The sequence below is a fragment of the Prinia subflava genome, chromosome 19 (genome assembly GCF_021018805.1).
Source record: "Prinia subflava isolate CZ2003 ecotype Zambia chromosome 19, Cam_Psub_1.2, whole genome shotgun sequence".
Classification (NCBI taxonomy): Eukaryota; Metazoa; Chordata; class Aves; order Passeriformes; family Cisticolidae; genus Prinia; species Prinia subflava.
In genome coordinates, this window is record NC_086265.1 from 4,356,367 (window position 1) to 4,368,879 (window position 12,513).

The window sequence follows — 12,513 nt, forward strand, 5'->3', positions numbered from 1 at the left end:
CTTCACTCTTGGACCCAGGTTCAGCTCTTGTCCAAAAATTGATGCTGAAGGTGATGGAGGCCCTGGCAGTTCCTGTGTCTCTCCCCTCACAGCTCCTGAGCTGTTTCTCCTTGCTTAAAAAGCCACACCAATATTGGCTTTTAAAGGTGGGATGTTGTGTTTTGTGGAATTCAGGAACTTTCTGACTGCCCTCCTCTCACGATCCCTGCTCCAGGTCCCTGTCAGGGACTTGCACGGCTGCTCCATTGCTTTTTATTGGAATTCCCAGTTGTGGATTTCTTCCTTTTTATTTTTCTGTTAGCAAATTCACCTTTTTAACATCTGAATCTTCAATTTGGTCCTCATTGACCACGGCCTATCACTTCCTGCAGAGAAAAAGCAATGTTTGGTTCTCCAACTTTGACATTCCAAGTCTTTCCATAGGACTTACCCTTCACACACATTTTCACTCCCACAGAAGTTTGTTTCACCCTGTTCCTTGTTTGCAAACAAGTTATTTGCAAACTGAAATGCACGTGGGGCGGGTTTGGGAATATGAAATGTGACCTGTAAAAGGTTTGGAACAGCCCATCCCTGGTTCCTGCAGGGACAGCGTTTCAGGGGGAGGTGGGCAGTTCTGGGGTGCTGCCTCACGAGGTGTGTGCAGGTACAGAACCTCTGGGGCAAGTTCCCAGCGCTGTCACTGCTGTCCCCGAGCCAGCTCTGGGGGTAAAACAAATTATTCCAGTGAAATGCAGAGGTGTCACCATCCCTGTCACCCTGAGTCCCTGTCTGCAGCTCCCTGAAGGACACTGCTGCAAGAGCAGCTGCAGCCAAGTGAGGAGTGTGTTGGATCCATCCCTTCAGCCCAGAGCTGAGAAGGAAAAACAGGTATTTGCTTTAATTCCTTTTAAAGATGGCCTTTTAGGAGGTGAAGGCTTTTGGGGCCAGGTTGGACAGGGTTTGGGGCAACCTGGTCTAGTGGAAGGTTGGGGGAGCAGAGAGGTAGAATGAGGTGAGCTTTAAGGCCCTTCCAACCCAAAGCATCCTGTGAGTCTGTGAAACCACTTCCATGGAGCTGTAATGGGATTTGGGATGTTCTGGCAGGGGCTGCTGAGTCCAGGCCTGGTTCTGCTCACCCTGGGAGTGGAGAGGATGGAGGGTGGGAATCCTTCCTGAGCTGGTGGTGAGCTCTGTTCCATGGCTGTCCTGTTCACTCAAGTATAAATATATTGCAAAAAATACAATCTGAAATACTCAAAAATACAATCTTCTGGTTCTTCTGGTGGGATTGGCAGAGGAGGAGAGCCGAGGTCTGGTGGCTTATGGGTTTTTCTCATTCCATATTAAACATAATGGTATCAAATCTGATTTTGAAGGAACTCTTGGGGAGATTAGGCTTTTGTATAGCTCATGTGGCCATATAGAATCTGTTAATCTGGGTCACAAGAAACATATTGTGTGGTAGAAATCCTATATTTTGTATTACACAGTTTCCTAGGGAATAAAGATATTCTGGCTGCTGTATTTTGTTCTGTACCATTACAGTTCCAGTTTAGCTTTGCCAGGTATGAAGAAAAAAATACCTATTTTTAACAGTCATTTTTCAAAGGGATTTAAGAGGCTGACAGCGAGAGGAAATTGAGGTCTGTTTGGGAGAGGCATCAAGGAAATCCAGTGCCCCTTCTGTCATGTTCTTGGAATTGCCTTGTCAGTATGGAGAGCTGGGACAGGCACATCCAGGGCCCTGCAGCCGTGGCAGAGCTCAGTGAATGAGAATGCTGGGAAGGAAGGGACTGGCATGAGAAAAATCTGTGTTTCTAATTTATTGAGGACAGATGACGCTGTGTTTGGTAAGACAGAAATGAATCCATTCCTCCTCAGTCTGTGCCCGTTGGAGCTGTGGCACCTTGAGGGGCAGCTCTGATGGGGGCAGCAAATCTTCATCAGGAGCCACAGGATGGGCAGAGGGAGGAAGAGCCCCTTGGAGACACCTCCTGAGTCATCCCTGTCACACCAGGCCTGGAGCATCACCCAGCAAGGCCAGGGGTGGGATGGGGCTGAAGGGCCCCATTCTAACACTCATTATAACAGGAGACATTTCCATCCCTCTCCCCTTCAGATTGTCCAGGGGATTCACTTCCCTGGCACTTTCAGGAAAGGTTTCATGGGTATTTCTTGGTTTCAAGATAAGCCACACTCAGAGCAGGTAGAAAAACCTGCAGGGGCTGTAGTAAATGGGGATATGTGCAGCAGAATAAAATGTTCCCTGAGGAATCAGGGTGGTTTGGCCTGAAGGGACTCTCAAAGGCGAAGAGGGAGGCAGGGCTGCTACCAGCAGAGTGAAATGGCCCCAGTTTGGTGCCTGGTGTGGAAGGGCTGTGTTCCCCCTTACATCATCCAGTGCCTGTGAAGATGGACAAACCCTTGTGCCAGGCTCCAGAAATCACTCGTCACACACCCCGGGATGTGTTCCTGGGAAATGCCGGGGAGGGAGCCAGGCTGGGGGCAGAGAAAGAAAAGGGACTCAATGGAGAGAACCTGCATGGGGCCAAAGTTAAAGCAAGAACACCAATCTGGAAATCCTGAGCTGCTCCAGCTTCCCGGAGCCAACCCCGGCCCTGCGTCGCACCTCGCGCTGGAGCCCGCACAAACGGGGAGATTTCTCCTGGTTTCTGCTTCACGCTGGGCTCGGTTTCCAGGCTCAACCCTCCCGCGAACTGCTGATGGCAGAGCTTTCCAGAGAACCTGGCAAGAAGCAGCGTGAACGTGCTGATGTGAATTTCGACGTTAATCTTCTGTAAATCGAGCGGCCCGTGTCCGAGGGACGGCCGGGAGAAATCCGAGTGACGTTTCCATAGCTCGCTGCGCGCCCGCGCTATTGAGACGAAATCTCATGGATGGAATTCCGTGGACGCAGCTGCTGCATCAGCGCTCGGGGAATTCTGCTGCTCTGGTCAGAAGCAACCCATAAATAGCGGGGCCGCCCGCGCCGCCCGGCACAGCGGAACCACACGGACAGGTAGCGCTGGGACTGCCAGGGGCCCCACAAAGAACTGGTGTGTCTGAGCTCAGGTGTCCCCCAGGGAAGGGTTTGGCGAGAAGTGAAGCTGCAGAGTTTGATCCAGGACGTTGATCAAACGCTTTTATTTGTCTCCTGAGCCCCTTGCTGGGGTGGCGTGGCCGGGGAAGGCGCGTTCCAATGTCTGAGTGGAGTTTTGTGGATGTTCCTGGAGAGTGAGGAGGGGGCTCTCACCACCGTCCCCCCGGCCAAGGCGGCGCCAGCACCTCCAGCTGCCGGATTTGGTGTCCCCCGGGATGCTGGAGCGAGGGAGAGGTGTCAGGTTTATGTTGTGGGGAAAGATGTCAGCAGCTGGAAGCTGACAAATTCCTGCTGGGAGCAAAGCCTGGGCTGTGAGATGGGAGTTCAGTGACGACTGGGCGAGCTGGGCAGAGGGCTCCGTGTCCCTTGGGACGTGGCTCAGTTCAGTCCTGCGGGTGCCTGGGTGAGGAATTGGGGACCGTGTGCAGGAGGGAGAGGAGGATGGATAACAGAGCTTGCTCCTAGCCCGGACATCCCTGGGGATTTACAGCTGCTGCCTCGGGGTCTGTGCTAACCCGTGCTGCCTGTTCCCGTGCCAGCTTCATCCTTTGTGTTCCATTACCGGCTGTAGATCCCGGTGCCTCCTGCCTTAACCTCCTGCAATTTGGGTTTTCCAGGCACAATGACCGAGCAGCAAAGTCCCCCCGAGCAGATGGCGACTGGGGAGGGTGCTGGCGAGCGAGCTGGCAACTACAAGGTATACTGGGCTATACTGGGGTATACTGGGCTATACTGGGGACAGATGGATGCTGGGTGGAGCCGTGGGATGCAGCCCCAGGCTGGAACCAGTGCCAGCACTGCAGGTGGTGCTGGGGCCAGGAGTGGCCTCCAGCTCTCCCACGGCAGCAGTGGGTGGTGGCCCCAGGGGGGCTGCAGGCTGGGAAGCAGCTGGGGCTGGGATCTGCTGCTGCCTGGCAGGAGGGACGCTGCTCCCTGGCTGCCAAGGACATTGGCTGGCCAGGCTGGTGTGCAGCTGCCCAGGGATTTAATCCAGGAGTTGATGCATCCCAGCACAGTGGGATCGGCCGTGGGGCCAGGCACTGAGACTCCCCAGGTGTGTTTGTAGGTTTGGATTCAGCTCGTAGGTTGGTTGAAATCAGCTGGAGAGGATGAGGTGGGTGCAGAGCTTCCCACAAAGCTGCTCCTGGACAGGGAAGGCTGGAGGTGGGAGAGAGGAGGGCCAGGAGCTGGGGCTGTTTATTGCTTTGGGGTGCACAGAGGCTCCTCAGGAACCTGGGTGTCACCTCTCTCCCCCACTATGTGGTGTGTGCAGGAGGCTCTGCCCTTGTCCTAGGCTCAGGTGTTGCAGCTGGGACCCCTTTGGGACAGTGCCAGGGGGTGCCTGGTCACCCCACTGACCCTCCTGGTCCCTGAATGGTGCTGGGCACCCTGGGCCCTGCTCTGTGCTGTGCTCTGGCTGCTGGGGCTGGCTCCAACCCATCCTGCAGCTCAGCCTCGAGGCTCTGCTGAAAGCAGGGCAGCCTGCTGGGGTCTCTGGGGTCTCTGGGGAGGCACTGGGGTCTCTGCACCTATCAGGGCTTAGAAGGAAACACTGAATAAAAAGCTTGTGCCAGGCCAGGTCAAGGGGATGGTTGGATCTGGAGCAGTGCTAAGGAAAGGATGGGCAATAACCAGCCTGGGGTAGGAGAGGCAGCCCATGGCTCAGGAATTCTCTCAGCCCAAACCTTCCATGTTTCCAGTGCTGTGTTTGAGCTGGTTTTCAGCCTGTCACGGACAAAATTCCAGCTTGTGCTTTACCAGACAAACACCCTTGGTCCAGAGCTCTGTCAGGGCAGAGGCAGTGGCAGGACCCAGCTCTGCCAGGCGAGGAGTGACATCAGCACAGGATGGCCGGGATGGAGGGACACAGCCAGAGCCCTTGGATCCATTCCTGCCCCCATTTCCTGGAGTGTTCCCCTGCTGTGGTGTCTGACAGCCTCTCCCCACCTTAGATCACGATCTACGAGCTGGAGAATTTCCAGGGGAAAAGGTGTGAGCTGACAGAGGAGCTCCCCAACATCACCGAGAAGGAGATGGAGAAGGTGGGCTCCATCCAGGTGGAGTCTGGCCCGTAAGTCTGGGGTGGGGGAGATGGAGCAGCCCCAGGGGGAGGCAGGGAGAGCATCCCCTGACGCTGGGCTCCTGCAGGTGGCTGGGCTTCGAGCGCCAGGGCTACGCCGGGGAGCAGTTCGTGCTGGAGAAGGGCGACTACCCCCGCTGGGACTCCTGGTCCAACAGCCACAGCAGCGACAGCCTGATGTCCATCCGGCCCATCCAGATTGTGAGTAGGGCTCTGCTGGGGTGGCCACAGCCCCGGGGCCCGCAGGGGCCGGGGGGCAGCTCCTGAGCCGCCCTTTCCCCCAGGACAGCGCCGACCACAAGATCCACCTGTTTGAGAACGCGGGCTACAGCGGGCGCAAGATGGAGATCGTGGATGATGACGTGCCCAGCCTCTGGGCCCACGGCTTCCAGGACCGTGTGGCCAGCGTCAAGGCCCTGAACGGAACGTAAGGATGGGGACACAGGGGACACCCCAGCAGGTTCCTGTCCGTGGCGCTCTGGCTGGTCCCCCCCAGGGTGGTGGCAGGGGCACCTGGCACAGCCACTGCAGCAGGGCAGCTGCTCCCATGGTGCTGCCCATCATGTCCCTTGTTCCCTCTGTGCTGCCACCTTTTCCCTGGCTCACAGGGAGTAACAGGGACCATGGCAGCGTCCCTGGGGCTGGATGGTGGCTCCTTGCCCTGACCCACACCCCAGCAATGGAGCTGTGGCTCCTCCTCCGTGGCCTCTCCATCCCCTCCTGGCACACGGCCTTTCCCACCTGGACGCTGCAGCTGCAGCCTGTGCAAGTGACACTTGGTGACACTTGCTGACAGCATCACCTGGCTGTGACAGGCACAGACTGGGGTGGGGACGGGGACACTGCCCCTGCCCCGGGGGCTGTGACTGCTGAGCACCGCCTCTGTCCCCACAGATGGGTGGGCTACGAGTACCCCGGGTACCGGGGCCGCCAGCACGTCTTCGAGAAGGGCGAGTACCGGCACTGGAACGAGTGGGACGCCAACCAGCCGCTGATCCAGTCCGTGCGCCGCGTGCGGGACCAGCAGTGGCACCAGCGGGGCTGCTTCGAGAACAGCTGAGGGACCCCAGCCCCCGCCAGGGCCGCCTGTGGGGTCCCCCGGCTGATGCCGTGACCGTGGTGTTTTTTTGTGCAAAAACCTCAATAAAGCTCTGAGCTGGAGGCTGCCGGGGCCTGCCTGGTCCTGGGCTGGGGGAGGTCTGGGAGGGGGGCAGGGGGATGGGGAGGGGAGGGGGGCATGGCCGTGCCAAGCACCCCAAGCACGGGGCAGAGGGGGAAGTGCCAGTGTTTGCAGTGTTACATAAAGGAGGCAGCTTTCCAAAAATAACCCCCGGTGCTGCCGCGTCAGGGTTTTTCCAGCACCTCTGTCCCTTTCCACAGCATCTGCTGCCCGCTCCCAGGGCTGGTGGCCAGTCCCAGGGCAGGGAGGGGGCCGGGGGGGATGTGTGGAGCAGCCATCCCCCATCCCTGCGTCGTGCCAGGCCCTGTGCACTCCCAGCAGGGCTCATCCCGTGGCGGGATGGCTGCGCCCAACCGCAGCCTCCTGCAGGGTCTCCAGCCTGTCCCCAAGGAAGTTTCCCACAGTCCTGGGGTGGTTTGTCCTGGGGGTGAGCTCTGACATGGGGGGGCTGTTCTAGGGGAGGAGATGGGGGTTCAGGCGTGCCACGGGGTGCTGGTGGAGCACGGAGCTGCCCTGGCACTGCCCTTCCCCACCATGGACACGATTGGGGACACCCTGGGCTGGGGCAGAGATGGGAGATGGGCTTGAGTCCACCCGAGGGCTTTGTGAAGGTCCCTGAGCAGCCCCTCTGGAGCTTTTCCCTTTGTGGGGGGAGGATTGGCAGCTGTGAAAGGTGAGTGCCCAGCCCCGAGTGGCAAAAGCTGCTTCCAGAACAGTCCATGGGGCTGCCACGGCCGGGGGGCTGCAGCACCGCCACTGCCCGGGGCTGGCATGAGCTAAACCCAGCAGAGCCAAGGGAGGGAATCACAGGAGCCACGCTGAGCATGTGGCAGCCCCTTGCTGAGGTGCTGAGGGGACGGGACGTGGCTGCAGGGTCCTGCTGTGGGACTTTGGACAGGCCCATGAGGGTGCAGAGCTCGAATGGATTAGCCCAGGGGATGGGGAGGGCAATGCTGGGTCCGTCTGTGGGGCTGCAGCAGCAGACACAGGCAAGAAAGGAGCACTCCAGGGCTGGGAATTCTGGAAGCTCTTGATCACACTCTGGCCTGACCATGGCCTGGTGGGTTCCTTGCAGAGCTGCATGGTCACCTCGGCCCCTCTGGCCCTGGAAACTTCATCACCAGAGCTGTGACAGCTACAGACCCCAGGGACTGACCCTACGCTACACTACCAGGGGAGGCTCTGGTGACAGCACCCTGTGGGTGACCCTGTGTGCAGCCATCCTGGGGTAGGAGATGGGGCAGAGGTGACCCTGGGGGGGCTGCAGCCCATCACCCACTGTGGGACCCTCGGGAGGTGCTGTGTGCAGGAAGGAGCAGGTCTGGGGTCTGCTCATGCTGGGTGACACTTACTGAGGTGACAGGGCAGCTCCTCTGTGGGGCAAAGGGGTCTGTGGGTGCTGCACAGCACCCAGGGAGTCTGGCAGTGTCCCCCCTCTGTGAATCCTCCTTTGCTGGAGCCCCCAGCAGCCCCCAGCCCTGTGCAGCCTCCTGCCTCAGCTGCTGGGACAGTGCCAGCACAGGGTCTGCTCTGCTGCCCCGGCTCAGCCCGGGCTGTGCTGCCCACCCAGGCACATCCCAGCCACGGGGACGTGTTCCAGGCTGAGCCCCTCGTGGCCTCAGCTGTGTCCTGGTGTCACAGAGGGGCCCCTGTGCTGCTGTCCCCACTTCCCCACGGGGCTGTGGTGCTTCTCAGGGACCCTAAAAGGGTGGGGGAAAGGCGGGAGGAGCCCAACACCCAACACCTGAGTGCCCCCTGCTCACACCCGGGTCCTGCCCTGCTGCAGCTGCCCCCAGCCCGGCCCCGGCCCCTGCCCATCCCCGAAGCCCCGGCCCGTGTGGGGAAGGGGCTCCGGCGGTGCCCCCGGCGCTGGCACGGCCGGGCTGCGGATGGGCAGAGCCAGACGCGCTTTGGGGCGTTTTATCGCGCTTGGAAAGAGCCGAGCTCAGCAGCCCCGGCGGCGGCTGCCGGGGGGATCACGTCTCTGGCCCCGAAACGCCTGAAGCGGGGCTGGCGGGGCTTTGTTGGCCAGGGCCGCCCCGGCTCTTGGCACGCGTTCGGCTGATGCTTGCAAACTCCAAATCTCCTCGCCACCAACCCGACAAAGCGGGTGACTCGAATGTGACAGGTAATGAAATAACTCGGGCTTGGTGCTGGGGCAGACAAAGGCTGCGGCGGATCAGCTGACCCTGGTTTTCATTGGGGTTTAATCCAGCATTCTCGCTTTGAATCAGGCTTTAACTATTTTGTAAATAGTTTTGGCACCTCTCTGCTGCAGCTCGGTATAAATTCCACCTCCCGGTCCCAGCCCGTCACTGGCTCAAGCGGGTACTGGTATAACTGGTAAGACTTTGCTATTTATCGTCCTGTCCTTTGCCTCCTCCCGACCCCCGGGGCCGCGGTCCCTTCCCGGTGCCAGCGGGGTGCGGGTACGCAGCGCTGAGCCGGGACAGCCCCGTCCCCGCAGCCCAGAGCAGGAGATCACCACCGGGCCACGGCTCCCTTTCTTTTTGTCAGGAATGAGTTTTCACCTCTTTTGGAGCTGCTCAGATACTGAGGGTCCCTCTGGGCTTGAGGATGGGGCTCCTTCCAAGGCGTGGCGGTGCCAGGCCGGGTCGGGAGGGCTCAGCACGGGCTCCTCGGGGCTGGGGCTGCCGAGGCTTCTCTCCATCACCCCTTCAAGCACCCGAGCGGGACTGGGATGCTCAGATGTTGCTTGCTGGACAAGGACAGCAAGAAATCCTCAATCACAGGGCCTGGGCTCCACTGGGAACAATTTAGGAATTCCCTGGGCTCACAGATCCCTGTGCTGGGGACCCCAGGCAGGTCCCAAGGACTATTGCCTGTGCTCTGAGCCTGGGCAGGTTTGGGGTGCTGGGCAGCCCTCAGCAGAGTTTGTCCCTGGCAACCCCAGCCTGAGCTCATCCTGCTGCAAGCCCTGGTCCCAACAGCCTCTCCCCAGGGCAAACTGCAGGGTACAGAGGGGGCACGGACACAGGGCACGGACACGGGGCTCTGAGCAGGTCCCCTGTGTGTCCTCAGGGGCAGATTTTAACGCGCTGAGTTTCCCTCCCGAGGCAGCAGCCAACCCAGCTGATGATGGCTTCCGAGCACCAAATGCCAGCCTCCAAGCAGCAGCAAGCCAGCTCCAAGGTCAGTGGGAGACTGCCCGGCCCTGCAGGGGGGCCAGGGCACCCTCGGCCTCTCTGGGTGCCCAAATCATACCCAGAGACTCTGCTGGGAGCCCCTGAGCTCCCCTCCCCAGCTGGTGCCGAGCACGGCTGCTGAGCTGTTTGCAGCAGGACAAGGGGATGGGAAATGGGAAATTTTTGGCATCCTGCAGCCTCCGGTGGAGCAATTGGGAACAGATCAAGTGCTGATCTCCCACCACCGCTGCAGACACAGCAGATCTGTCCCGACTGCCCGCTGACCCCTGAGATCTGTGCTGGGCTGGCGGCCCCGGGGCTGTCCCCGAACTGTCCCCGGGTGTCTGGGTCGCCGTGTCCCTCTGGTGGCTGCGGTGCTCCAGCCGCAACCCGAGTCCCTCAGCTGTTTGGCGCCAGCTGTGGGCATCCCTCTGCCAGGAGGGGCACCGGGGACAGTGAGCACCCGTGAGTGAGACCCGAATCCTCAGAGGGATGGCAGAGGTGCCTTGCACTTGCAGGCTCCTTAAAAGCCTCTGGAGCGCAGTTTTGGGAGGGTGAGAGGTCCGGGCTGCTGCAGATGTGCTGCCCCGGTGGCCGGGGACAGCGTGCGCCCCCAGGAGTGGCGGCAGGGGCGGGGTGGCTGAGGTCCTGCTCTCTTCCAGATTGCCATCTTCGAGCAGGAGAACTTCCAGGGCCGCTGCCATGAGCTCAGCGGGGCCTGCCCCAACCTGAAGGAAGCCGGCGTGGACAAAGTGGGCTCCATCCTGGTGCACTCCGGACCGTACGTGAGGGGGGCTGGGGGCCGGGGAGGATGGGAGGGAGGGGGTTGGGGAGGAGGGGTCTCCCCGCTGCCACACCCGCCTCGCACCCCGGATTTCGTGTGGCCAACACCGCTGAGCTGCTCGCCCACCTCACCCCGCGAGTGCCAGGGGCTGCCAGCAGGTGAGCAGGGGGACACAGCAGGTGACATTGTCACCTGCACAAGCTGATAGCCCCACTCAGCGGCAGGGAGAGGGGTGGGAGTGGGCACAGCGCAGCGTTACCCCTGGTTTGGTTTCCTTCCCTTGGGGTGCAGGGACAGTGGAGACTGGGACCCGCTTGGTGCCCTCTCCCCACCTGCGGGCCTTGTGTGTGCTCTCCAAGCCAAGGGCTCCGGGCAAGGGAGAGCCCCTGAAAAGCCCCTGGAAGGTTCTCAGCAGCTGCAGAGCGCCCTGGTAGGAGCACAACCCCAGCTGGGACATTTGGGGGACCCCGTGAGTCCCCAGGGATCACGGATGTGTGACCACCACGTCGGAACACCCCCAGTGGGTGCCATTGCTGGCCGGAGACACCGCAGCTCCCCTCTGGCACTTCTCCCTTCCCGGCGGGGAGCGGGGCACACGGCCGGGGCTCAGCCCGGGCGCTCGCCGGGGCGGTGCCAGGGGCCGATCCCCCCTCCCCTGCTCCCCTCTGAAGCGCGTCCCTGCTCTCTTGCAGCTGGGTGGGCTACGAGCAGGCAAGCTGCAAAGGGGAGCAGTTTGTGTTTGAGAAGGGGGAGTACCCCCGCTGGGACTCCTGGACCAACAGCCGGAGAAGCGACAGCATCACTTCCCTGAGACCCATCAAAGTGGTGAGAGCACCCAGACAGCCACTACCCACCCGCCAGACCAAGGTCTGCAGCCAGAAGTCTTCCCCAGCCTTCCCCCGCCCTCCCCAGCCCCGCGGGCCGAAGGGCACCCCCTCCTGCGCACCCTCGCCCCAGCCCTCGGGGCCCGGGGAGCCGTGGGGGGGTCGGAGGGGGCGCGGGGACGGGGGCGGTGGCAGGTGACCCCAGAGCGGAGGACGTCTGCTGGTAAGTCTGGCAGTGCCCGCGCAGGCGGCGGCTCTCGGAGCCGCACGGAGGGATGCGGAGCACCCCCGGCACCGGTGGGAGCGGCGGCACGAGGTGCCGGCCCCGGCCTCGCTTTCCCCACAGCCCCGGGCTCTGCCCCCCCTGCCCAGCCCCGCGGGGCCGGCAGCCGCTGAGCCCCGTCTCTGCTCTCCCGGCTGCAGGACAGCCAGGAGCACAAGATCGTGCTGTACGAAAACCCCAGCTTCACCGGCAAGAAGATCGAAATCATAGACGACGATGTGCCCAGCTTCCACGCACACGGCTACCAGGAGAAGGTCTCCTCCGTGCGGGTGCAGAGCGGCACGTGAGTACCGGGGGTGGGTCCCGGGCGGTGCCGGAGCATCCCCGCGGGGCTGGGCTCTGCCGGGAGATGCGCGTTTTGTGACCCCCGACCCCCGGCTTGCCTCGGCAGGTGGGTGGGATACCAGTACCCCGGCTACCGGGGCTACCAGTACCTGTTTGAAAAGGGGGACTACAAGGACAGCTCAGACTTCGGCGCTCAGCACCCCCAGATCCAGTCGGTCAGGCGCATCCGGGACATGCAGTGGCACCAGCGCGGTGCCTACCACCCCACCAACTAAAGCCCCCGGCCCGTGCCGGGGCGCGGGGAGCGGAGCAAGCGTTCCCCCGGCCGCCGCTGTGCCCCCGCGGCCTCGCCTCCCGCCTCCCCCCGTGTGATCCACGCGCTGCCGAAGCAACTCAATAAAGCTTGGAGTTTCAAAGTCCCAGCTCTGCTTTTTCATTCCGGGACCCCGCTGTCGGGATGCCCGCCCTGCCCTCCGCGCTCCTGGCTGGGGAGGGGGCTCACGGCCGCGCCCCCGGTGCTCTCAGTGCCACCCATCGCCGGTGCCAGCGGTGCTGCCAGGCCACCGGAGTGTCCGGGATGAGGGAGGTGACCTGGGAGGGTCCGGGGCTGCCCACCCTGTGAGGACCTGGGGGGTGGCTCTGGGGCTCAGCCCTGCCCTGGGGTGCACGGTGGGTCACACCCTGCTGCGGGGACAAAAGTGTCCCCTGAGCACCGGGGCAGATGCCACAGACGCTGGAGGGGCGGGGGAAAAGGGGATTGCCCTCTCGGTCGGGGCACCTCCAAGCCGAATAATGGCATTAGTCATTAGGCTGTGAAAGCTTTAATTAGCAATAATGCTTTAATTTAGC

General features: G+C 61.5%; 2 protein-coding genes across 2 annotated transcripts; both read left to right on the top strand.

The window, feature by feature from the left end:
- The first annotated feature begins 3,689 nt into the window (after positions 1-3,689).
- On the top strand, positions 3,690-6,291 carry CRYBB3 (crystallin beta B3). The gene is made up of 5 exons (XM_063415824.1): positions 3,690-3,779; positions 5,035-5,153; positions 5,231-5,363; positions 5,447-5,589; positions 6,057-6,291. Exons 1-5 carry the CDS (start codon positions 3,705-3,707, stop codon positions 6,220-6,222), a joined length of 636 nt encoding a protein of 211 aa, XP_063271894.1. The 5' UTR covers positions 3,690-3,704; the 3' UTR covers positions 6,223-6,291.
- Positions 6,292-9,441: 3,150 nt separating this feature from the next.
- On the top strand, positions 9,442-11,978 carry CRYBB2 (crystallin beta B2). Its single transcript, XM_063415823.1, has 5 exons — positions 9,442-9,495; positions 10,151-10,269; positions 10,965-11,097; positions 11,520-11,662; positions 11,771-11,978. The coding sequence occupies exons 1-5, from the start codon at positions 9,442-9,444 to the stop codon at positions 11,937-11,939; spliced, it is 618 nt and encodes a 205-aa protein (XP_063271893.1). The 3' UTR covers positions 11,940-11,978.
- The last annotated feature ends 535 nt before the right edge of the window (positions 11,979-12,513 follow it).

Coding starts and splice junctions, on each gene's coding strand:
- CRYBB3 (XM_063415824.1), top strand. CDS start 3,705: ATGACCGAGCAGCAAAGTCCCCCCGAGCAGATGGCGACTGGGGAGGGT. Junction 3,780..5,034: donor AGCGAGCTGGCAACTACAAG/GTATACTGGGCT, acceptor TCCCCACCTTAG/ATCACGATCTACGAGCTGGA. Junction 5,364..5,446: donor CCATCCGGCCCATCCAGATT/GTGAGTAGGGCT, acceptor CCTTTCCCCCAG/GACAGCGCCGACCACAAGAT.
- CRYBB2 (XM_063415823.1), top strand. CDS start 9,442: ATGGCTTCCGAGCACCAAATGCCAGCCTCCAAGCAGCAGCAAGCCAGC. Junction 10,270..10,964: donor ATCCTGGTGCACTCCGGACC/GTACGTGAGGGG, acceptor GCTCTCTTGCAG/CTGGGTGGGCTACGAGCAGG. Junction 11,098..11,519: donor CCCTGAGACCCATCAAAGTG/GTGAGAGCACCC, acceptor TCCCGGCTGCAG/GACAGCCAGGAGCACAAGAT.